Source organism: Parastagonospora nodorum (genome assembly GCF_000146915.1).
Source record: "Parastagonospora nodorum SN15 chromosome Unknown scaffold_36, whole genome shotgun sequence".
NCBI lineage: Eukaryota > Fungi > Ascomycota > Dothideomycetes > Pleosporales > Phaeosphaeriaceae > Parastagonospora > Parastagonospora nodorum.
In genome coordinates, this window is record NW_001884584.1 from 25,445 (window position 1) to 48,249 (window position 22,805).

Sequence of the window (22,805 nt, forward strand, 5' to 3'; positions counted from 1 at the left end):
CTTACACACTGCTACAAACAGGGCAAACAGTTACCCTGCAAGTAAACCTTCACCACCTTACTCGTACTTTGTTTGCTTCATTGGGCGCGCTTCGGACAAGATCGTCCGCCGCTCACGCCGCGCTGAAGATACCCAGTGCTTGTCCACGGTCACCAATCTTCTCTATCCAAGTGTATCAGCCGAAAGAACTAGCGCGCTGCTTGCAAGACCGCGGATTGATGGTCAGAGCTGTGGTCCCGCCAACAGTACCATTCGGCACCGAAAGAGTTCGGATTTGCTTACACTCAGGAAATACGGTATCGCAGATAGAAAGCTTGGTCAGGGTGCTTGAGGAGTGGTGCAAAGACATGTCACATGACAGAGAAAAGGAGACTAAAAGCAAAGCTGGGATGCAAGCGAGGCTGTGATGCTCAAAGAAGCTGGCAAGACATCGTATAGACTTATGCATAGTATTCTCCATAGCAACCTTTTCAGGCAAGAATACGGGCTGTTTCATCAGCTTCCGCAGCGGCCACGACCATCTCGGCATCTTCTTGTCCTGGCACCTTGCGCTGTTCACCAATCGTTTCTTCCATCTTCATCGGCCTCAGTCCCCATCGGGCAAACATCGCCTTGTCTTCTTCCCAGCCATTGCATGCCGTGGTCAGCATCTTCTCGCCAGTGAACACAGCGTTGGCGCCAGCTTGGAAGCATTGGATCTGCTTCTCTTCCCGCATAGTGTGACGCCCAGCCGCGAGCCGGATTATGGTAGTCGGCATGACGAGGCGAGCAGTCGCAATGGTCCTCAGCAATGCATCGAATGGGATTGGCGGTGTATCACCCAGAGGCGTGCCTTTGATCGGAACCAATGCGTTCACCGGAAACGATTCAGGATGTGCAGGCAGCGTAGCCACAGTGTGAATGAGGCCAACGTGATCGCGAGCTTTCTCTCCCAAGCCCAAAATACCACCCGTGCAAACGTGAATACCCGCTTCTTGAACATTCTTGATGGTGTTGAGGCGCTCATCATATGTTCGCGTCGTGATGACTGTGGGGTAGTGCTCGCGACTCGTATCGACATTGTGATTGTACGCAGTCAAGCCAGCGTCCTTTAGCTCCTTTGCCTGCGCAGCATCCACCATGCCCAGCGTCACACACGCCTCCATGCCCATTCCCCTGACACCTTTGATCATCTCTTTGATGTTCTTCAAGTTCGTCTTCCGACCGCGCATGTCGCGCCATGCCGCACCCATGCAGAATCTCGAGCTTCCATTCTCCTTGGCCACCCGCGCCGCTTCTAGGACTGCATCCACAGGACTGAGTTTGGTGGCCTTTAAGCCAGTGTCGTATCGAGATGATTGCGCGCAGTACGAACAGTCTTCGCTACATCCACCAGTTTTGATGTTGAAGAGTGTACACATTTGGATAGCGGCAGGGTCATGGAAGCGTCGGTGCACTGTGGCCTGCGAATGGTTCATCAGGTCACACTCTTACACAACAAGACCGCTTCAACATACCGATGCATATGTCAGATCGATTAACGAAGTGTGGTAGACTTCTGAAATCTCCTCCTTAGTCCAGGTCGTGCGAGGAGCGGTAGCGTTGAGCGCATCATTGAACACTGTCGATTGGGTCGCAGAGTTGGTGTTACGCTCAGATACCGGGTACACAGGAGTGTCCAAGACAGTGCTAAACTTTCGGCATGATCGTGGAGTACGCAACGCGAGTGCGAAGCCTGTCGGTCGAAGAAGAACTCTCTGTGCCATGGCTAGCGGTACAGTAAGGAGAGTCGCGTTGACCGGAGAGTCGTGTTGACCGACGAGTGATTTGATTGAGGTTCTCAACAAATGTCCCGCGATGCCTCGGAGCGTGGGGGTAAGCCGGCGCATGTTTCGGCGCGTACGTGGCCAGAATCACATGGCTTGCGATTCGTCGTCGCACGATGCTGGCCGCGGGACGTTAGAGTGTTGATGGTGGGTCTGATGAGGGACCGCTCGGCTTAACAATGCAAGGCGCAGATCTTTCGCAGGGAGCCGGAGCTACATCCGAAGCCAAAAGAGGCGGGAAATTTGTTCGCAATGGAGAAAATAGCCGCGACTCTGTCGGTTCGCCATATCGCTACTAATCTCTGCGAAGACTCTATAAAAGTATTAACGATAGCACAAAAGTTCAATTTCGAAGGCGGTTCCAGGCGACGATTCATGCGTAGGAGCTATCTAGTACATGTAGTTTTCGGGGCAGTAGAGCTTCGTCGGAATATCGACGGTAGTCTATTACACTCTTCCTGATTATACATGCCTCTATTTCACGAATGAACTTAATGAATTTTTGAGCAAATTGATGATAAATTGAATATGAGATCTATCGCATGCCTTCTAGGCGTAAAGAGACAAAGTCGCAAACTGATACTAGGCAGATTTCGTATAAGAGAAAGTAACAGAAGTATAACTGTTACAAGATCTAACAACTACATTCTCTCGCAGAGAGTAAGAAAGGCTAGCAATCTCCTTCCTTACACGTTCTGTCACTTAGACGCAAGTGAGATCATCGGTAGCCTCGTCGAAAGTGCAGCGGTCAGTGTGAGTGAACGAAAGCTGTGGTTGCATTAGTAGAGATTCTTATAAGTTTATGTGTGTAGTCGCGACTTACGTTGATGAAGCCACCATCACCCTCAGTGAAGAACTGGTTGGGAGCGGCAATATACATGCACTCGTAGTCGGTGTTGAGAAGACCAAGGCTGAATTTGACTGAGTTCTGACCGTCGATGTTGGCGGGATCAGCGACCGTAAAAGCATTGTTGTAGCAGGCCGCAGCTTGGAAACGGGCAGGGTCTGGGTTTCTGGCCATCATTTCGCGGGTAGTCTGCTGAGTGAAGGACTCGCGAGCAGCATCGAAGTTCGAGACGTCACCAATGAACGCGGCAGTAGCGGTGACAGCCTCAGTGACTACGGCGCTGACGGCGGCGGTACCGGCCGCGAGGAGAATAGCAGCGATGACGGGCTCGCGCTTGGCGAGACCATGGGCGGAGTTGTCGCGGGCCTCAAGAGCGACGCTCTTAGCAGGGACTGCGGCACCGTTGACGATAGCAGAGCAGCCGGCGATGGCAGCGATGATGGTGGTGAAGGAAGGCATGATGGTATTGAAAAGTCACGGACTTGAAGTTGTAGAATCGAAGCTTGAAAGTAAAGCGAGAGGCGTTGAGAAGAGGAAGAAGTGAGCTGTTGAGAAGGAGAAGACGATGAGAACTGAATGGATAATGACAATGTAGACGGCTGGACCTCACACTTTGTACTTTTCCAATCCTTCACTTTGGTCCAGATAACTGCTATCACCATTTCCTCATCCCATACCATGGAGTCCATGTTCAATCGGTCCGAGTACAAGAGACATGTGGATATAACCCTTAGCGCACCGTGCACGTAACATCTTTCAAGCCTTTCCGTGAATGTGTAGCTTGGCAGGGTCGACAGTGAGAAAATTTCATTATTTCAGCCTGTAGTTATGCAATGAGCAGGGATCAAGTGAAAGGGCGAGGCTCTGCGAGTAACCCCGGGATCTGTCAGTACCCGCTTCCATGGGGCATTGCCGATGTGTCACTACTGCTTTCGGTCATGGTCTGAGCTCACGAGTCATGGAAATGTCGATGGCGGAGCGACACCGCGCACGGCTACCCTCTTATCCGTCGCGGAGTATGCTAAGTGGCACGACTGCACATTGCGAGCATTGTTATACGGATCCTTTTTTGGAGTTTTCGGGCTTGGTCTATACGTAAGGCCGACTGGTTGTTACGAACAGTGCCAGCCAGGCAGCGACGAGGCTCAGCTGAAGGCCTCAGCTCATGATGGTAATAGATGCTACCCAGAGACTATATGCTTGCTGGTTGATGGGGGGCGTGCAGCTTCTGTCGCATATCCTTCTATAGCAAGCGCTGACAATGCATGCAAAGATGTGTGACTTTAATGAATAACATCTTGTTCAATAGACCGAGAAGCTTTCTATTTCAAGCATTGAAATCAAGTGTGCAATTAGGGGATGAGGTATCTCTGTCACCTTGGGCTGAGACTCTTGTTCTGTAGAACACATGGAATGTATGCTACACTCGCACATTCTCTATCAAACGTCCAGGTGCTCAGTGCGTCTTTGCAATGGCCGCAACTGAAGCTATAGAGTTGTTTAGAGCTCATCATTGCAGGGAGAGGGACTGCAACTGCTGAAATTGCAATTGGTATTACGAATGCTAGTGGTTAGCTTATGGGCATTGTCAGCTCGCAGCTCTGCCAATCCAATTTTTTCCTACGTACAGTCTGAGCTACATCTGCTAAGTAACTTTCCTTGCTACGTGTACGAGTGTGGGTTCAACAGATTGGCCCCTTTTAACAAAGACGATAAGAAAAGCACCAGAGCACTCACTTTGAAGTCGCGTCTAATATAGGCTTTGTGAACATGACTGTCGAGAGCGTCTTTGCTTCCATGTTCTAACAATCTTAGGCTTGTGCATCCCCAGTACTTTCACGTCTTTGACAGTAACGAATGAATACTCTTGCACAGTGAGCAAGACACTCGCGGAAATACCGTCGACTGTGTTTGCTTCAGTGCAGAACAGATATTCAAGGACACCCTGTCGGTCGGAGAACTCGTCGCCGTCAATTTTTTTTTAGATAACTTTCATTCCTCATTGTCCGAGTGAGATGTGCCCTGTCAGAAGGATAGAGTTACTGCTTGTCTCGTCTCACTACAAATGACCGCCCTTCGGATCAGCTGACTCGTCTTTCGGCTGTCTCTCCGGCTGGGCTGAGGCACCAGGGATTAAAGCGCTCGCATTTGCATGTGCACCGCGGCCTACATGAATGCGAGTGGGATATTATCTAGCGCCGCCCTGCACTCGCTGATACCGTCCGTACCGGTCGACCTTGTCTTCTAGCATGTTGTGGAGTTGCGTGCACATGTTCAGATCGTGTAATGGCCCTTGCGGTACAAAATGGCCATCTCAGACGACTTGCATTGCTGTGCGCCCAACCGGCTTGTCGCAGAACGTGCCGGCTTGGCGGGAGTTGTCACGACAGGTGCTGCTGCGTCACCGCCGATCCTGAAACACCTTCCTTTCGTCTGCATGCTCCACAAAACAAATTGCCTGTTCTTCTCGTCACGAGGCTCCTTATGCATTTTTTGCGACAAGTCAAACTGTGTTGCTATCACATGATGAGCTTGAGTCGTGCGTCCAGGATACCCACGTCTTTGGTCTAGTAGTGCAGTGCTCCATGGTCAGCTGCGACTGCCCAGGTGCTGGTAGGTTTCACGACCGTTGAAAGTCATGTCCAGGGGAATTTTTTAACCCACCTGTGCTCCATCCCTTACATCGCGAACGTCGATAATTTACGAATCGGTTCAGCCTGTGGAGAGCGAGTAAAACAGGATGAAGAATCAACTGTTCCAACTCGAGAGTAACGCAACGCTGGATGGACCGAGACTTTTCATTTCACGCCCTTCCACACAAATTCTAGTAAACCAAGTGCTGATCCACCAGGCTCGATAGCCTTTCGAAGCACAAAAGCTGGGTCACACTTCTTGAGTAAATTTTCGAACTAAATCTTTGTCATCTCTTGTGCGTTAAAAGCTGCAGCCATGTGCAAATCAGCTGCCCCGGAGAGACGTCAGTCAGTGCCTGCTTCTCATTCGCAATGCGTTTTTTACATACCTAAGGTTCCTCTCTTTCCACAAAGCTACCTCGCCAGACTCTGGCATCAGGGTTTCTTGAAGTATCACCCGTGTTCCTGGCTTCAGTGCAGGTACTAGACGCAGTATGAGAATAGCGCACTTATTAGACCAGCTGTGCAGGATCCAGCGCAAGTAGTAAACGTCCGCTCCTTGGATTGGCTGTGAAGAGAAGAAGTCATGGGCCATAAACTGCGCCCTCTTTTGCAAGTCTTCCGGGGGTATCAAGTTCTCGACAACTTTGTCCATGTCCTAGACAACGAAGCTGAGACGTTTGAATCGTTTTGCCAAAGCCAGGGAGACTTACTCTCGAGAACCTTCGACATCTACAACCTGAGCTTGGCCCAAAGCTTCCCAGTCATAGTGATCAGTCGCGTAGGAAATACTAAACTGGGGATGCTCAGTGAATATTTGCATGCCTTTTGCGAATCGCGAACCCCGCTCGATGTCTTTAGCGAAAACCTCGTACATAGCACCCGAGATGTTGTTCGCTAATGCATAATCCTAACAACGATCGCGCACTCAGTCATCTTGATCTTTTTACTCGAGGTGGAATCTTCCTACCGTCTCATTAACTTCTTCGGACGCTGGCCACTTCTGAAGAGCCTCGACCATCTCGATACCATCAGCCTTCCAAGAGGTTCGCCGCGCGTAATGGAGTCGGTGCCAACCTTACAGCTGCTGGCCACATTTCCTGTGCACCAGATCGAAGCCATTCATTGACCGGCGCATGGCTCAGAAACAGCCGTGTGCACCACCATACCTGGCTCAGGTTCGCGGAAGATACGCATAGTCATGGCGTATCTCAGGAGGCGCGCTGTCATCTCACTCGTAATTGGCGTTTGGGTGGCGATGTCGTCGCATGATATTTGGCCTCGGAGTGGTACTAAATCTGCAATTTTGAACTCTGAAATGGCCTGCATACATACCGAATTGTTGTACTAGCGAGCCAAGCCTCGCAATCAGCTATCGGACCCTTGCAATAAGCTGAGAGGACTTACGCCGCTATGCCTGTGGATCAGATCCAAAGGCTCTAGCAAGAGATCGAGAAGCTCAGAAATGACATCAAGCACAGCATCGTGATGTGCGGACAACTCGGGCAGGATTTTGAACGAAGCTTCGTCAAAGGTTGGTGAAGCAATGCCATCTGAAGCAAGGCCATGATCTATTATTGTTACTGATTCGAGGATCGTTGTCGCAAGTTGAATGATTCGAGATGGAGACTTGAGGGAGGCCATGCTGACCACCTGGTGAAGAAAGGCGAATTGGACAAATCTGAAAAAGGTCTAATTGCACAGGTTGGTATGGGCCACAAGCTCGAATGCGATGCTAACGTCCGACACTCCAGAAAGCTGCATTTGATAAACGATAGTATATTGGAAGCAAGAGACTTCCCTGACGTTGCAATGTTTTACAGATGTCAGTTCGAAATGCAGACACTCTGCATATCTCCCTCCTCCCCTTCTTGTTGCCTGCGCCGGCGCATTCACCGGAATAGATCAAACGGCCGCTGTTGCGGGGAAAAGGCGTAAGGGAACTCAGGCGGGGAAAGACAACTCATCTTGCATGTAGTTCGATTAGCCGCTGGGAATACTGAAAGCATACATGACATGTCTGCGATGTCAAGGTTTAGCTGTAGACATATCACGTTGCAAGTCGATTATTTGGAAGATGCGCGTGCTGCTCGCTTCGGCACGCGCAGCAAACCAGATAAGCCAACGGCTACAGCAGGAGAAACATGATAAATCGGCTGTAGTTGTAATAGATTCGAGAATCCAAGTTTCGTTCCTTGCAGGGCGAGCTTCACACCGCAGCTAATGCTGGTCACGTCGCGAGCTTTGCGCAGACACTCCTGGCAGCATTGACGGCGATGCTACTTAGGTATCTGTGTAGTTAGGTAATTAGTAAAGGTTCTTTAAGGTGCTGGCCTAATTGAATGCTGTGCAAGCGGCGAAATTCATGGTGTAACAGAGTGAAACACTAATGTCATTTGAGTATGCAAAAATGCAATCAGCACTATAATTATGTACCTTCTATGATATTAGCGAGCTGCATAACTCCATGTGATTAGGCCCATGCCGAGCAGCAATTGTGAAATCATCCGCGTCAAAAATCCATGTGTTGTCGCTGCCCTTCGTCTGGACTAGAAGCTCGACCGAGTGGGGTCCATCTCCGACAACAGACACCATGGTCTTTGTCAATCGGCGGTAATCGGAATACTGGCTAGACTTGGTGTCTGGCTTGAAAGTATCGATGACGGAGTTATCGAACCTCAAAGTAAACACATACGGTGCGCTAGAATTGTGTTTAGCCGAGCGTGTTGGTCGGAACGATGCGGAAACATCCACGACAGTACCATCAGGAATGAAAATCCCATCCTGTCGAATAGATATTGTTCCTTGTGCCTTGCCCACATTACCCGTTGATGTCTTTGCAGACAAAGACCAGGTGCCACCAACCCCGGATCCACTCCAAGCTCCAGTAGCTCCCCAACGAGTCAAGTTCCACGGGCCATTACTGGGACTTTGCGTAATATCCCAGAAGGGAGTTCCGGAGCTTGGAACATCAAAATCGCCGTTCTGAACATAGTTCGATGGATATGCGAAACATTCAGGCGTGGGGCTTGCTATGGGGGTGGTGGCCAGGTCGCTGAATGTAGTGGTTGTCGTTTCGATAATGGCAAGGGTCGCAGACTCTGTTGAAGTAATATCCATACTGGTAGATGGAGTCTGAAATGGATCAATAGAGAACGTGGAAACTGAAGTTTTCAGGCTGCCTGATGTAACATCAATGGAGGTCGACGATACGTCTATAATCGAAGCGTCTATAATCGAAGAGGTTGTCGAAACGGCGTCGTGTACTGTTGAGGATGAGGTTGAGGAGGTTGAGGATGAGGTTGGCGATGGTAAAGATGACGTCTCGGTTTCAGTGGAGGGTGACGTCAAACTGATCCACGAGGATTTCGAACTGCTGGAAGGAGATGATGCCGGCAGCATCGAGTCAGTGATGGTGCTCGACACAACGTCAGCAGAAGCTGACGAATACGTTACGCTTGTTGTAATAGCGTCAGGAGTCGACCCACTGGCCATCACCTCGGCCATTTGCGACGACGGTGCCAATGTTGTCGAGAAAGACATGACCGGATTTGGCGAAGATACCGTGTTGCCTGACGAATCCTCATGAGATGGCAATGGCGTTGCGGTGCTTGATGATACGGTCGCAGGTGGGGACTCTGTGGACATGGTTTCGACCATGTCACTTGTAGACGAGGGTGAAGGTGCAGGTGTAGTGTTGGATGAAGACTCGTCGCTGCTTGACGCAACATTGCTTGTCGGCATCACCGACGGGGTGCTCGAATGCATATCCGCAGAAGAAGTCGCTGTGGCTGCGTTATCTAAAATTGTTGGAGATAAAGTACTTAATGGGTCTAGCATGGAGCTGAATAGCGCCGACGAGTCTGGTGTGGTCTCTGAGCCCTCAGTAATCAGGCTGGAGGATGGCTCCACAGAACTAGCCTTGCTGATAGAGGAAGTCGGTGTGATAGACGATACTTCTGTCGTAGATACAACCAAGGATGTGAATAGATCTAGCAGTATTACTGTTGATGAGCTGATCGTAGCCGAAGATGGCACCGGCGCAGAGGTGCTTGTGCTTGGTGTGATGGCGAAAGAAGACAAGACGGATAGCAAGATCGCGCTCTGCGATACGGACATTGAGGGAGTGTGAATAGAGTCAGATTCTGAGCCTGCTACTGAAAATGACTGGATGATTGTGGTAATGGTCATGGTCACAGCTGATTCAGCCAATGTCGAACCTTCGTCTGACCAAGTCTTTGTCGAGCTTATGGCAGACGAAGTGTCGGCTGAAGCTCGCGACAACGACATTCCTGTTGAACTCGATGAGCTTGTTGAAGACTTAATCTTTGCGGACGAAAGAGTCGAGCTTTGAGACGATGTTGGGAGTGACTTGGCCGGCGTCGAAGATGAGAGTGTAAGCGAGCAGCTACCCCACCCAGACTGGCAGCCAGTAGAGCAATATGCCGGAGTACTTCCGCAGTAACCGTACCTGTTCCAATATCAGCATAGAATTTATGAATGGCTGCCTTGTAACACATACTGCGAACAACAGTCACCCCACTTTGAGTTCAAGCAGCTTTGCCCAAGGCTGGACGTTTTGATGCCATTCCGGTAGCCGCAGCGGGCATTTTTGGAGATCTTGATAGAAGGAGACGAGATCGGACTAGAGGCGGAAGTGGAAGACCGAAAGCTGGTGCGGAGTGTAGATGCCACATGAGAACACGCGCCAAAGGATGATTTGCAACCAACTCCACAGTGGCTCGGTGAACCACCACACCAATCTTTCGACGAACAGCAACTGACAAAGCCTGATCCGTGACACGTCTTGCCATTCCTCCCGCATCTCCCGTCGGTAGAGACTGAGCTTTTGGGGGGTGACGAGGACGGTGTACACGCGCCGTAACCGCTTTGACAGCCAACACCGCAATACCCAGTGGTATCCCCACACCATCCGTACCTGGCTTCAATTAGCCTGTCTGCCCCAGACCCCAACGACAAATGTCTCTTACCGCGAGCAGCAGCGCCCGAAAACGCTTTCCTTGCAAGTTAGATGTCCTTGGAGTGAGCCGCAGCGACCATTGCTGGTGACTGACTGTGCAGTAACGACTGCTGCAGCAGTGAGGACCCAAAGGATAATGGCTCGCATGGCACCGTATCGCAAGCAACAATGGTGATATGAACGACGCTTACAACGGTGGCAAAGACGTGAACAAAGAAAACGTGTGAAAAACCAGTTGATATACGAAAAGAAGCACTTGCGAGGCCATAGATGGAATTAAAGGGACCAATACAGATTTCGCAATCAGCAGCGCGACAGCTATTCTTGCCCATCGAACGATGTGGACGCCCAAACGCTACATTGGACAGTTTGATAGCATCGCGTAGAGCGTACCTGCGTCAGTCTAGCTCAAACATTTGCTATTTATCCAACTCACGCGAATCATAGACGTTCGCGATGAAGATTAGACAAGCAAAACAAGCCAAGTGAGGCTTGCAACGCTACTCAGCTCCCCTATTGCTACGCCCCAAGCCATGAATGTGTAGCCACAAGCGCCACAAGCGCCACAAACTCCGCGCTATTCACTGGAAATTTGCGCAGGTCGCTGCACTTCAGTATGCAGCTTCGCACGCTCATCAAACTCGGGTTTTCGCGTGACGAATCGCTTTAAAGTCTAAGGTGAGAGCCAAAACAACAACAATTGTTGTCAATGTAAAACCAGAGACAAGGTTTTGTATTCCAAAAGAATTTAGTGTCGCGCGTAGTGATGAAAACAAGCACAGCTTCCAAGCATCGCGGGGCTGCCGACGCTAGTTCTGCCTCAGGCAAGATTTGACGCCACAATAGAGTGACACAACTCTATTAAGTGCTTAGATAGCATTTTTCACTAAGGAGCCTGTCCGCATGCGCCGATAATTTTGGTCACCAAAATGATTTTGATCTGAACGAACTCCATGACCTCCCGATATTCCCCAACAATGATGTCCTCGAGATTCACACTTCGCGATATAAATTCTGAAGACGCGATGTTTCCTGAACGGTGGAACTCAGTGGAAGCAGTGTTTAGGGATAAAGTTGTAGTGGTATTGGTCCACGGCGCGTTGCCGTGCGTTTGCTTGAGTTAGTCAAGCACTGAAAGGGGTAAATGAGCAAGGCTGGCGAAGTCTTCAGCCGCATCGCTTAGACCGAAGATGCTAGATCGGCATTGGGTAATAGTTGAAATGAGCATGGAAGAAAAAAGGCTGTCAACCTTTGCTCTGCCTTATCCTCGTGCATTGACATTGCATTAAGTTAAAACACGACATTCCCGTGTTGGAAACTGTAATAGATCAGCTTCAAGAGATTCTCCTTCGTGATTCGCCTGCCAGGTGTATCTCTCACTACACAGCGGTGCCAATTACTTCGACAGCCTTCGGATGGATCAAGACCACATTGCGCGACACTTTGTCGCCGTCGCTGCTGCCATCAGACACTACATCAGGTTCAGCTGACACAGATCCAGCGCGCACTTTGATCGACCTTTCCCTGCGTGCGAGCATAGCAATCGTCGTAAAAATGATGAGGTTTAAACCAGCAATGACAGCTGCTGCGTGGTTACCGGGAGTGACATAAGGCTGATGCACCTGCTGGAACCATACTAGTGGTATCCAAGCCGTAAAGGTATCTGCAAGTACCATTATTAGGCGTCATAGGCAGGTAAGATCGTGCTTACATTGCAGAGTGTTCATTGATGCTGCAGTGAAGGCTCTCTGCTCGGCGCTATCGAAAAGGAGCTCTGCCATCCAGGCCAAGGTCAGTGGTACCATGCTGCCCCCAATCGAAGATACAATGTACAGTGGTGCGCGATGCGAAAAGGGTCCCATGACCGGGGTCGCGGCAAGTAAAGCGAAGATGACGATGGCGATCATGTTAGAGAACAAGATGACAGGCCATCGTCTTCCTTTCAATGGCCCGTCAGAGATCCAGACGCATAACAAGCCGTACACTGCTGTAAAGGCGTTGCCGATAGTAGGGTACGTATTCTGTTCATTTCAGGTTAATGCTGTCAAGATAACGATAGCATAAGGGACTGGTAACGACTTACGATCTGTGTTATAGTGTAGACAGGGGATTGACCCTTCTTGTTATGTGCTTTCAGCCAGAAGACGAAGGCTTGGAATGGTTGAGAACCAAAGGGCTGTACCATGAAGATCAAGGTGAAGAGAAGCGTCTTCCAGTTTGTCAGATATTCGAAGATAGTCTTTACGGTATACGGGGTGCCTTCAGGTTTGCGACCAGCTCTTGCCATCCTTTCTCTTGCAATATGTAGGTCCTAATCAAAGTCTCAGCGTTATATCCATGGAACGATTCGGAGCGTTTACTTACCCGCTCCGTGAAAATCCAGTTTGGCTTGGCTGTCCCAGGTGTGTCTGGTAGGAAGAAATACGCCGCGATAGCCACCGGCATGGAAATGACACCATTAATGACCAAGCTGATGTTAGTGATATAGTTGTCTGATGCCTCTTGAAGCTTACCGAAAAGCCATCTCCATCCAGCCAGGCCAGTATGATCGTTAAGACCATTGTATATGCCCGCCTGTAGGAAGCCACTGAAGATCGGTGCAATCGATACCGCAGATTGGAGGATGCCGTTGCGCTTACCTAACTCTCCTGCGACAAAATGACAGTACTCGTGACAACGACGACCTTGCTCTGGGCACACACACTTGTTATACCAAGACCCAAGCACATAGTAAAGCGCAGGCCAGTACCCTGCCTCGAAAAGTTCGACCACAAAACGAAGGCCCAAAAGCGCACGATAGGACTTGGCACCTGCCAGTGCAAACGTGAACACGGTCCATCCGACTTCCTGGAATGGTATCCACATATGTGCGGGTACGCGAGTCAAGATGAAGTTCGATGGCAATTGCCCAATGATGTAGCCGATAGTCCAAGCGACTACAATGTAATTGTACTCATTGCCATACAAATCCAGGTCTTCTTTCATGCCGGAGACGAAAGCGTTGGTGATGTTGGATGTATCGATCGATTTGATGAGCATGCCGAGAGTACCAAATGTCAGTAGTGTAGCATCGAGCTTGAAAAGAAACCTTCGTTCTTCTCTAGAAGCATCGGCTGTATCCTAGAGCCATCCACGCCAAGTAGGTTCTGGCAGTGCGGCAGTGTGGCCCTTTTCAACCGCTGTGCTATTCGGAGAGACTTCTTTGGTCATATTCATTGTGGTCGCTTGTGGTACGGATATAAATCAAGATGAACTATGCATGATGTGAGATGGCCAGGAAGACTATAAGGCTCCGACTCTCATGCAAGACAAGCCATCTTGGATAGGCAACCTCTCTGTCGTGATGTGTGCACAAGAAATGGCTTGCATGGCGAAACCTGCAGTTTAGACACGAAAGCGATTGCGGGAATACACGACCAATCGAGGGGTAGAGCGACACGAAACTGGCTGCCATGACACCACAGTGGCAGGAAAGATAGCACGGAATGGGAGCTGGAGACGGCCAATTGCGCACTCGAGAGATAAGAAAGCGAAGGTAGTAAGCCGAATGAACCAATGCAACAGTCTTCCAGTGGTCGGTATGGCGCAAATCTGTGGTAGGATAATGACGAAAATTGCCTACAGATGGCGTGCGTGACACTGGTGGTGGTGCCAGCTATCGGTCGACCTCTGAATAAGATGGCACACCTTTAGGTATCAATCAAGTTGCATCAGTTCAGGGCCCAGGCAGAGGCGCTGGAAAACCTTTTCTGTGAGCGCGACACAAAGGGGCGAATCTTTGTGAGTGAACTAGAGATGTCTGCACTTCCCCTGTCCTAGCTGGGGCAGGGTACACCGTGGTCAGCCCACGTAATAGCGTATGTCATGCTATTGTCTATGCGGTAACGAAGGATCCAAACTATGTATATTCAGTAGTGATCCAACTGCAATAGCCATCGTTGTTGAGCCAAATGATGCATTATCGCGATGCACAGTGGCGAGAAGCGGTAATTCAGGCAAATGCAGCCGCAAGACGCCTGTCAGGAGGGAAATCGAACGGAAGCAGAAGCGCCAGTCGAGCCATGCACGCAACACGCATGTTTCAGATTTGAGGAGACTGGTTAAGTGGAGTGCGAACGGCATCCCTTTAGCTTTGGCAGGAGTCGAGTGGGGCTTACAAGTTTAAGGGCATCCACGGCAGTGGCAACGGGGACGCGGCAGCCACCTCGAACGATCAAACGACCGGTTAAGCGAGCGAGGGCTTCGAAAAACTTCCCGAGGAGCACCTAGGCAAAATTTGTGCATGGCTTGCAAATCAAAGCAAGCGGGCGCTGGCCGATGTGGACCGAGATTTTTGTTCCTGGATGCGGGTTGCCGTTCGAACCTTCTCCATACGGGAAGAATGAAGCGGCGGGAACAGTTTAGCGTCAGACGCATGAGTAGCAGATGTTTGCGCTACAGTTCCATCGAGTTGTCACTCTGAGGATCAGTGGAGAAGTCGATTCGTGTAGGCCCGAAATTAATGTTCCCGACCAATTGCCTGGGTCGGAGAAGACGATTCGGGCCTAGAGTTTCTCGGTAAACTGTCGCCTTGCTGGGGTGTCTTCCAAGATACTCATCATTGGTACCAGATTCGGACGAGTTGCTGCTCTCGCTCTGCTCTAACATGCAGACGGCGACCGGCATGTCTGTGGGGAGGGATTTTGCTGAGGCACTAAGGACAAGAACTGGAAAAGGGAGGAGAATGGTTTCTGTCAAAAGCTCTGGAAGATCGCATTCCGCGTCCTCCAAGACACCTTCCCTGACTTACCTCGTTGTGCCATATTGCCAGCGGCGACCACAGGTACAAATTCGATACTCCGTACTGCAACGGACGAGCGGGCCTCTGCCTGTTCAAGACAATTGAGTTACGCCAAGGGAGTGGTCAATATGTTCCATGATCGCGGCGGTCAAATCGCGGGCGTTGCAATAACGTTCCTCGTTCTGACTTGGGTAACTGTGGGTTTGCGATGTTATGTTCGGTCCGTTCTCCACAATATGCAGCCCTATACGGTGTTATTCTAACAAATTGTGTAGAACCTTTATGGTCAAATCCTTTGGATTGGATGATCAAGTCATGGTCGTCACGCTGTTCTTGTTCACCGCGTACCTCGCATGCCAACTGGGTGGAGCAGTACACGGTTCTGGCCAGCTTCGCGAGAACCTCACTGATGAGGCCGCCCAGAAAGCCCTGCAGTTCTGGTTCCTCTGCGAGGTCTTCTACACTTTGTCCACGTCGTTGCTCAAGATCGCCGTCGGGCTGTTCTTGCTGCGCATTACTACCCATCCTATCCACATTTGGATCATCCGCATCATCATGATCGTCGCAGCCTTTCTTGGAATAGCCTACACACTCTTGGTCGTGTTCCAGTGCAACCCGATCTCGTTCTGGTGGGACCTGGATCCGAATAGCAATGGCCGCTGTCTTTCCGCAAATCTGGTTGTCATATTTACATACGCCGTCTCTGGTCTGAACTCATTTGCGGACTGGACGTTTGGAATCCTCCCTATCTTCATCGTCAAGGATCTCCAGATGAAGAAACGTGCCAAAGTGGTCGTGAGTGGCATCATTGGGTTGGCTGCAATGTGAGTAGCCCTACAGTTTTGTGTATCTCGGCTCTACTCTCCGGCCATACACGACTCGAGAACCCTTCGCTAATAACCCAATGCAGTGGTTCCACAGCAACAGTGATCCGTCTGCCTTACACATCGACCCTCAAACCATACAAGGGAGACTTTCTCTACCGCACAACAGATTTTGCGATTTGGACAACAGTAGAAGTAGGTATTGGCATCTCAGCAGGATGCATAGCTACCCTTCGACCTCTCCTGAAGTCGTCCCTCGGATCCAGCGGTCAGAACTCTTCTGGAAAGTGGTGGAGCAGGAAGAAGAGCTCGCATTTCAGCAGCATGCAGCCACTCGACCGGCTCAGGCCAGCAGCCGAGCGAGGTGTAACAAAGACAACCATTACAGGGGGAAGAGCTAGCGAGGACTCGGATAAAAAGGTATTCCTGGACACTGGAGTATCACCCGAACAGTGGAGAAATGGAATCAACAAGAGCGTGTCGACCACAGTTGTCGCGGAACGCTCCGAGATTCGGATTCCAATTACACGCAATCAAAGTATGAATCACGGGCAAACATTGGACAATGACAGTAATTCGAGCTTAGGAGACGACGAGAGAGGGAGGCCGGCGATTATTCATGAACGATTTTAGCTTCACCATCATAGACTTAATGTACACAACGACTTATCCTTCACGGAATCCATCAATCTGTTCTTTTCGTGGGCAGTCATCCTGACGCAGTTTTCTTGACGCAGTCACTCAATGCGCAGGATTCTCCAAGCTGAATTCTTCAAACTGACTGCCTGATGTGAGAGATCTTTGGATGGTGGTCGTAGTCCTCGGAAGATCTGCGTGGCGCAAACTTTCTTTTGCGGCCGCTAGCCCGCAGCCGCTGGTGTTCCAGCAAACCTGCGCCGCCTCTGATGCCTATCTCCGTCCTTCCCCCAAACTTCGCGCAGACCATTATGGATACTTCGGCCATCTTGCGCCATAGTATGATGCTAGGATAACTTATCCAGCGCATGCGTACATGTCGATCTCCTGCTGACCAGAGCTTCTCGCGTCCTTCACACGATCGACGGCTCCACAACCTGGCGGCTCTATCGTCAACTGAAGTTATCAAATACTACAAGTACAGCCGTTCAACCCTGATATGGCATAGTTTCCTCGTCTCTAGTGGACTTCCTATCATGTCATGGCTACGTTACAGCTTGCATCCTGGGTAACAAACCTGGCCTATACTGACCTCACGCCTGGCGTTCTCACAGCAGCTAACAAATCTTTTTACAACTGGACGGGATGCGCAATTGGCGGCTTTGCTTTCAAGCCTGCTCTGCAAATTGCTCTGAATACCACATTGTCACCGTTCTCTGGACCACCGACATCGTCAATTCTCGGCGCCAATGGATCGATCTCTCAAGGCTTTGCTGATGCGCAAGTTGCCGCCCTCGTAAATGGCATCGCAAGTCATGTCGGCGATTACGACGACACACATCTTGAGACAATCATCCATCCTGCCAGTCCAGATACAAGCGCGTTGCTCGCCATCGCTGAGGCGTACGGACCTGTGACAGGACATGACTTCATCACAGCGTTTGTTGTGGGCATCGAAGCAGAATGTAAACTTGGGCTATCGGTTTCTCCTGAACACTACGACGCCGGCTGGCACATCACATCCACCACAGACTGTCTCGGTGCTGCTGTGGCACTAGGAAAATTATTTGGTGTTGGTACTACGCACATGCAACGTGCTATTGGCGTTGCATCAACCCAAGTCGTGGGTATGCAGGAGTTCTTCGGTTCGGACACAAAGTCGTTTCACATTGGCTGCGCTGCTCAAGGAGGAATGGTGGCTGCGTTGCTCGCGCAAAATGGGTATACACCTTCTGTCCAGGCACTGGAAGCGAAGTATGGCTGGCTCCATGTGGTCAGTACGCGCGAGAATTCTACAGCGTATTTCGACCAGCTCGGGAAGGTTTGAGAGATTGAGAAGAACACCTTCAAGCTATTCCCTTGCGGTATCGTTATGCATCCTGTTATAGACGGCGCTATTCAACTCAGGAATCAAATGTCGGCAGGAGAGAAGTCTGCGAACGACATCAAAAGCGTCGAATTGCGAGTCAACCCTGAAGTCCTTAACCTGACTGGGAAAATGAGTCGACAGACTGGACTTGAAGGAAAGTTCAGCATATATCACGCCGCCGCCATTGGACTGCTTTACGGCGAAACTATACCATCTCAATTCACCAATGACGTGGTTAAGAACGCAACCGTTGTGGATATGCGCAAAAAGATCAATGTTAGCGAAGACGACAGCGTCTCGAAAGCCGAAGCGTTTGTGAGCCCAAAGTTCAACGATGGCACGACTCTAGACAAGCACATCGAGCATGCGAAGGGAAGTATCGAAAATCCACTGACTAATGAAGAGCTGCAAAAGAAGTTCATGGAGCAAGTCACGCTTGCCATTGGCGAGCAACGAGCGGAGAGTACACATAAGGCGTTCACAAATGTTCAGGACATGAAAGATGTAGCTCTTATCAGGCAAATGTACTGATATTGGTACAGTCTACATATCCTATTTAGTATCTAAACTGGCTGCACCATCTACATCTTTGCCCTCTCCCCATCCTCGCTGACGAGCACGTATCTGTACCTCGCCTTTCCGTCCTCCATATCCACCACACTCTCGTTCGCCTTCTTCATACTTCTTGTCTGCACCCATGGCTTCACCCCCTTGTCTGCCGCAAACTTCAGCATCGCCTCAATCTCTTTTGTACTACCAATCTGACTGCCTCCAATCTTACAGCCCTTGCCAATCAGCCCAAACGCCGCGATGGGCGGTAGCTTGTCCTCAGGTGCGCCAACTTGAATGAACTGTCCGCCTGTCTTGAGGAGTCGCAAGTACGATTCTAGCGGCATATCAGGCGAGGAAACAGTACTAATAATGAGATCGAGACTCCTAGCGTGGTTGCGCGCCCATTTCTCGTCTTCTGACGTCGCAATGTATTCCGTCGCGCCCATGGCCTTCGCGTCATCTACCTTATTTCTCTTCCTACTAATCGCAACCACTGTTTCGCACCCGAGCGCCTTCGCGAACAAAATTCCAAAATGGCCTAGTCCACCAAATCCTATGATGCCGACTGCTTTTCCTGGCCCGGCACCATTGTTGATCAATGGAGCATATACCGTAATGCCACCACACATCATTGGCGCAGCATCTTCCGAGGAAATTGCATCTGGAATTTTGATTGCAAAATGCGCCGGCACTCTAACGTAATCCGCATACCCGCCCATGCTCCAGCTGCCATCTGGATACTGGCCATTGTACGTGCCGACCATTTTTGTACAATGCTGTTCTAATCCGCCCCTGCATTCATCGCAGTCGTCTTTCAGGCATGAGAAGGCTTGCGCACCCACGCCGACTCTGTCACCGAGCTTGAGGGTGGTGACGCTGCTGCCGAGAGACACCACGTGACCAACGATTTCATGGCCGACGCACACGGGGTAGTGGGTATTGCCCCAACCAGAACGGAGGGTATGAATATCGCGTGCCACAGATACCGCAGTGGCTCACTTTGATGTCGATGTCGATGTTGTTCAAGGGCTTCGGCGTGAAAGCGGACCAGGTCATGTTGCCCGCGGCGGCGGTCTTGTCGTGGCCTAGCCAGCCGTGGAATTGAGATGGAGGCCTCATTGTGGTTTGCTTCGAATGAAATCTGAGCAAGATGTGATTGAGAGAATAAGAAGCGAATAAATTGTTTTCGATGATGCAGTTTGCGACTCAGGCGTTGTGACCGAGATGCGCCGGCAACGTCATGTTGGTGGACGAATATATCCGAGGCATCTCGTTCTAGTTAGCTCTCAGTTGCCCCGCATCTATTCGACAACTTGACTTCCAACATGGCGATGAGCTGCGCAACAAAAGTAAAATGCATTGAAGGAAGAATTCAAGATATCACAAACAGGTACAACGGTGAGGAACCTACGCGCCATACCTACCTAGGCAGAGGTGTGAGGTGATGGTGAGGCTGCGACACTGCCAAGGCCACTTCCAATTGTCTTCCCGCAGGGCAGGCATCCAGATCTCAATGGTCAGTCTTGCCGCTTTACACTTGGACAAAATCACGGTAAAATCGCACCTGTCTTTTTGATAGCCTCATCCGTTATGTAAGGTGATTGACCCTCGCAATATGCAACGGTGACAGCTTTCATTGTGTATGTGTACTGCGAGTTCGTCAACTGCGTGCTCTTCTATGGGACGTATGGACTGTGCGAGAGCGCCAAAACCGGAGCATAATCGATGATTAAGCAACATGTGTCGAAATACGATTATCAGAACTATACCTAAGGTTCCTAGGATAATATTTCTATGGTCAAGTCAAAGTGCTTGATAATCATACACATCATGTTGAGCAACTAAGAAGCTTGAGCGGATGGATCGTGGCACCTTCTAAACCCAAGAGACCACGAGAGGCAACCACCTCGCAAAATACCAAATGCTCTAAATAATGCAGGGTTGAGCCACGTGGAGATATCTACCACGCTATCTCAACATGCATGAGGGAGACATCGCAAGAAGAGCGCTCAAGATACTGCGTGTTTGAATTTATCTCAAGTGAAATTAACATGCTTAGAGTTTGCTAGCATATCCACCCGCCTCCTTTGTCATCATGACCTTCATCGGCTCGGCCAGTAGATCCTCTGTCTTGAACGCTTTGCCCATGGCTTTGAAATAGTCGCTTTGACCATGAATCTTGATGGCCTCATTGTCCGTGTACCTGCCATGAATCAGTTACGCGAATGACCGCAGCGCAGATGTAACTCACGTCTCAAGCATGACGAACGTTGGCGCATCGCCCTGGATCTCCCTCTGCAGATGGTACTTCAACGTGCCAGGCTCGTTGGCCTTTACAGATTCGGCGGCCTTGAGGAGGAGCTCTTCCACCTTTATGTCGTTAGTATGTGTCGTGAAAACTCGATATGTTGACTTACCCTATCTGCCTTGCCAGCTTTGGGCTTCAGAATAGCGATAACCTTGACGGAGTTAGTGGAGCTAATTCCGCTTACGATGCTTGCTACACTTACGTCGATAGTCATTGTGTAAGCTTCTGAGACGCAGAATTAACGTTTGGGGTGGAGCATGTAACTGGTCAAACACTATTTGAACGTGATGATTACTTGCAGGAAACTGCCATGAAGTCGTGTGAGATACGGATTATTGCTAGCGTGATCCATTTCTTCGCTTCTATTTGAGGAGAAACCGAAAGATGCCGAGGCACGAATCTGAAGCAACACTCAACCACAAACACGCGCCGTACGGTATCACATCTTGTTCCTCATCGGTTGTCATCCATCGAAAAAGTCTAAAAACACATGTTCTAAGCTGGTACAAAGATGGCGGAAACAGCACGATGACAGCCGAACCTAGGCTTGATCCGCTCTGCAGACGCTGAACTTCAGCACTCACGCGTCCTCATTTCATCATCGACGTTTCTTCCATTGATTAATCCATCTCCCACTCATTTCCAGCCCATAATATGTAGAAACATTGCAAGTGCAAAGGGTAATGCTTCACGACCATGGATGGTACACACTCGTTGCTGCACCTCCTCATCCACCATGTCCACGGATGTACCCTGAAGACAGTCTCGATGGTTGCGTCTATCGACTTCACTACGACTTAGCCCGAATCACTACCATCCTTTCCAAGCGAAAGCAAATTTCACCACTCCTCGTCGACATCTCTCTTTGCTGCTGGCACGATAACCTCCCTCTTTACAAGATCATACTTGTCACCCTCCTTCAGAAAGTAAAATCTCGCATTCGGCGGCGGGACATTGTTAAACGACGTCCCTTCTCTCGACCAAAAGCCCCCATCATAGACAAGTGCATACGTGTTACCGAACACCTCCGCCTCGTTCTGGCGCACAATCAATGCAGTGTCTTCATCAATTGCCACGCCCCACAACTCCGGGTTCGCATTCAGGATCTCAAACATGTCAAAGTGCCTGTTGCGCACCAACACGTGCTGGTCAATCGCGGCATTCTTGAGATATCCGAAGCCAACGGTGTGGTCGCCAATCATGATGGTATTGTTGCGCGTGTCGCCACGGGCCAGGAAACTGCCAATAATGCTGGCACCCGCGCTGGAGCCTGAGATCACGCCGCCGCGGTCGAGGACGGATTGAAATGCGGATTCGGCTTTTTGTGCCGGCGTAGGCGTCGACGAGGCGCCACTGTCTGCCGCCCGCCGAAGAAGATGCCAGTTGCGGTTGCGAGGGGCCGGCGATGAACTCATCCGTGTCGGCGACCGCGGGGTCGTAGGTATGTAGGACTGTTACTTTTGCTCCGAGGCGTTGGAGAGAGAGAGCGGCTGGGAAGCTGGAGTTGTAGGTTGGGTCACCTCCTGCGGTTGGTACGACTACAATGGATGAATTTGGGCCGCCGGCGAGTGTAATTATGCGCTCCCAGATCCTATCGCTCTTCAAGTTGCCGCCGACGATTACGAGATGTCCATTCTCAGGTCCGATGTACGTTGTGTTTTTGCCATTGGAAGGGCCGATTGGAGTTGCGATACCGGTGACCGCGAGAACGGCTGCGGTGAGGAGCTGGGTGAACAACATCTTGGAGTTGTTCCTGCAAATTCATGTTGGAAGCTGAGTATGTTATTTAATATGCTGGATGAGCCGTGTGCCAAGATGCTTCGCAAATCTAGGTGCATGATTACGCGATCTGCGTGGCTAAGACGCGATCTCTAAAGCACCTGCCTGAACGGGATGCTGTATCGACTTCGCCCCACTTCTAACGGTACTCTGAACGTCTATCTCCCTCAAACAAGCTGCCAATGCTCGTATCTCCGAAGGATATCATGTACATCACATGGGTACGACTTTCTGTCTGTACCGTTTTACGTGGACGTGTATTGGGGCCGAATGAGGAAATCTTTTGGCGTT

General features: G+C 50.3%; 16 protein-coding genes across 16 annotated transcripts; 4 read left to right on the forward strand and 12 right to left on the reverse strand.

The window, feature by feature from the left end:
• Nucleotides 1–392: 392 nt before the first annotated feature.
• SNOG_15127 (hypothetical protein) lies at nt 393–1,868 on the reverse strand (the record flags this gene model as incomplete). Its single annotated transcript, XM_001805237.1, has 2 exons — nt 393–1,442; nt 1,497–1,868. 2 exons carry the CDS (start codon nt 1,866–1,868, stop codon nt 471–473), a joined length of 1,344 nt encoding a protein of 447 aa, XP_001805289.1. The 3' UTR covers nt 393–470.
• Nucleotides 1,869–2,507: 639 nt separating this feature from the next.
• Nucleotides 2,508–3,111, reverse strand: SNOG_15128 (hypothetical protein; the record flags this gene model as incomplete). The annotated part of the gene is made up of 2 exons (XM_001805238.1): nt 2,508–2,573; nt 2,629–3,111. 2 exons carry the CDS (start codon nt 3,109–3,111, stop codon nt 2,508–2,510), a joined length of 549 nt encoding a protein of 182 aa, XP_001805290.1.
• A 997-nt stretch (nt 3,112–4,108) lies between these two features.
• Nucleotides 4,109–4,451, reverse strand: SNOG_15129 (hypothetical protein; the record flags this gene model as incomplete). Its single annotated transcript, XM_001805239.1, has 3 exons — nt 4,109–4,140; nt 4,281–4,288; nt 4,390–4,451. 3 exons carry the CDS (start codon nt 4,449–4,451, stop codon nt 4,109–4,111), a joined length of 102 nt encoding a protein of 33 aa, XP_001805291.1.
• A 1,543-nt stretch (nt 4,452–5,994) lies between these two features.
• On the reverse strand, nt 5,995–6,306 carry SNOG_15130 (hypothetical protein; the record flags this gene model as incomplete). The annotated part of the gene is made up of 2 exons (XM_001805240.1): nt 5,995–6,195; nt 6,256–6,306. 2 exons carry the CDS (start codon nt 6,304–6,306, stop codon nt 5,995–5,997), a joined length of 252 nt encoding a protein of 83 aa, XP_001805292.1.
• A 101-nt stretch (nt 6,307–6,407) lies between these two features.
• On the reverse strand, nt 6,408–6,929 carry SNOG_15131 (hypothetical protein; the record flags this gene model as incomplete). The annotated part of the gene is made up of 2 exons (XM_001805241.1): nt 6,408–6,608; nt 6,693–6,929. The coding sequence occupies 2 exons, from the start codon at nt 6,927–6,929 to the stop codon at nt 6,408–6,410; spliced, it is 438 nt and encodes a 145-aa protein (XP_001805293.1).
• Nucleotides 6,930–7,724: 795 nt separating this feature from the next.
• On the reverse strand, nt 7,725–8,933 carry SNOG_15132 (hypothetical protein; the record flags this gene model as incomplete). The annotated part of the gene is made up of 1 exon (XM_001805242.1): nt 7,725–8,933. One exon carries the CDS (start codon nt 8,931–8,933, stop codon nt 7,725–7,727), a length of 1,209 nt encoding a protein of 402 aa, XP_001805294.1.
• SNOG_20172 (hypothetical protein) lies at nt 8,482–8,874 on the forward strand (the record flags this gene model as incomplete). The annotated part of the gene is made up of 1 exon (XM_001805243.1): nt 8,482–8,874. The coding sequence occupies one exon, from the start codon at nt 8,482–8,484 to the stop codon at nt 8,872–8,874; it is 393 nt and encodes a 130-aa protein (XP_001805295.1).
• Nucleotides 8,934–8,943: 10 nt separating the features above from the next.
• SNOG_15133 (hypothetical protein) lies at nt 8,944–9,639 on the forward strand (the record flags this gene model as incomplete). The annotated part of the gene is made up of 2 exons (XM_001805244.1): nt 8,944–9,411; nt 9,436–9,639. 2 exons carry the CDS (start codon nt 8,944–8,946, stop codon nt 9,637–9,639), a joined length of 672 nt encoding a protein of 223 aa, XP_001805296.1.
• A 2,006-nt stretch (nt 9,640–11,645) lies between these two features.
• Nucleotides 11,646–13,305, reverse strand: SNOG_15134 (hypothetical protein; the record flags this gene model as incomplete). The annotated part of the gene is made up of 4 exons (XM_001805245.1): nt 11,646–11,902; nt 11,978–12,253; nt 12,382–12,505; nt 12,631–13,305. The coding sequence occupies 4 exons, from the start codon at nt 13,303–13,305 to the stop codon at nt 11,646–11,648; spliced, it is 1,332 nt and encodes a 443-aa protein (XP_001805297.1).
• A 1,395-nt stretch (nt 13,306–14,700) lies between these two features.
• Nucleotides 14,701–15,068, reverse strand: SNOG_15135 (hypothetical protein; the record flags this gene model as incomplete). The annotated part of the gene is made up of 2 exons (XM_001805246.1): nt 14,701–14,972; nt 15,056–15,068. The coding sequence occupies 2 exons, from the start codon at nt 15,066–15,068 to the stop codon at nt 14,701–14,703; spliced, it is 285 nt and encodes a 94-aa protein (XP_001805298.1).
• Nucleotides 15,069–15,328: 260 nt separating this feature from the next.
• SNOG_15136 (hypothetical protein) lies at nt 15,329–16,503 on the forward strand (the record flags this gene model as incomplete). The annotated part of the gene is made up of 2 exons (XM_001805247.1): nt 15,329–15,870; nt 15,957–16,503. 2 exons carry the CDS (start codon nt 15,329–15,331, stop codon nt 16,501–16,503), a joined length of 1,089 nt encoding a protein of 362 aa, XP_001805299.1.
• A 33-nt stretch (nt 16,504–16,536) lies between these two features.
• On the reverse strand, nt 16,537–16,834 carry SNOG_15137 (hypothetical protein; the record flags this gene model as incomplete). Its single annotated transcript, XM_001805248.1, has 2 exons — nt 16,537–16,597; nt 16,653–16,834. The coding sequence occupies 2 exons, from the start codon at nt 16,832–16,834 to the stop codon at nt 16,537–16,539; spliced, it is 243 nt and encodes an 80-aa protein (XP_001805300.1).
• A 213-nt stretch (nt 16,835–17,047) lies between these two features.
• Nucleotides 17,048–18,406, forward strand: SNOG_15138 (hypothetical protein; the record flags this gene model as incomplete). Its single annotated transcript, XM_001805249.1, has 2 exons — nt 17,048–17,783; nt 17,931–18,406. The coding sequence occupies 2 exons, from the start codon at nt 17,048–17,050 to the stop codon at nt 18,404–18,406; spliced, it is 1,212 nt and encodes a 403-aa protein (XP_001805301.1).
• SNOG_15139 (hypothetical protein) lies at nt 18,389–19,551 on the reverse strand. Its single transcript, XM_001805250.1, has one exon. The coding sequence runs from the start codon at nt 19,189–19,191 to the stop codon at nt 18,457–18,459; it is 735 nt and encodes a 244-aa protein (XP_001805302.1). The 5' UTR covers nt 19,192–19,551; the 3' UTR covers nt 18,389–18,456.
• An 884-nt stretch (nt 19,552–20,435) lies between these two features.
• On the reverse strand, nt 20,436–21,002 carry SNOG_15140 (hypothetical protein). Its single transcript, XM_001805251.1, has 4 exons — nt 20,938–21,002; nt 20,845–20,886; nt 20,679–20,797; nt 20,436–20,630 (listed from the first exon to the last, which is right to left on the reverse strand). The coding sequence occupies exons 1-4, from the start codon at nt 20,947–20,949 to the stop codon at nt 20,483–20,485; spliced, it is 321 nt and encodes a 106-aa protein (XP_001805303.1). The 5' UTR covers nt 20,950–21,002; the 3' UTR covers nt 20,436–20,482.
• Nucleotides 21,003–21,574: 572 nt separating this feature from the next.
• SNOG_15141 (hypothetical protein) lies at nt 21,575–22,475 on the reverse strand (the record flags this gene model as incomplete). Its single annotated transcript, XM_001805252.1, has 2 exons — nt 21,575–22,005; nt 22,034–22,475. The coding sequence occupies 2 exons, from the start codon at nt 22,473–22,475 to the stop codon at nt 21,575–21,577; spliced, it is 873 nt and encodes a 290-aa protein (XP_001805304.1).
• Nucleotides 22,476–22,805: the final 330 nt, after the last annotated feature.

Excerpts from the sequence above, each read along its gene's own strand:
- SNOG_15139 (XM_001805250.1), bottom strand. The coding sequence starts at position 19,191 with ATGGTCGGCACGTACAATGGCCAGTATCCAGATGGCAGCTGGAGCATG.
- SNOG_15140 (XM_001805251.1), bottom strand. Across the intron at positions 20,798-20,844 it reads AAGCTGGCAAGGCAGATAGG|GTGGAAGAGCTCCTCCTCAA; the intron begins GTAAGTCAACAT and ends AACGACATAAAG. Across the intron at positions 20,631-20,678 it reads ACGTTCGTCATGCTTGAGAC|GTACACGGACAATGAGGCCA; the intron begins GTGAGTTACATC and ends GATTCATGGCAG.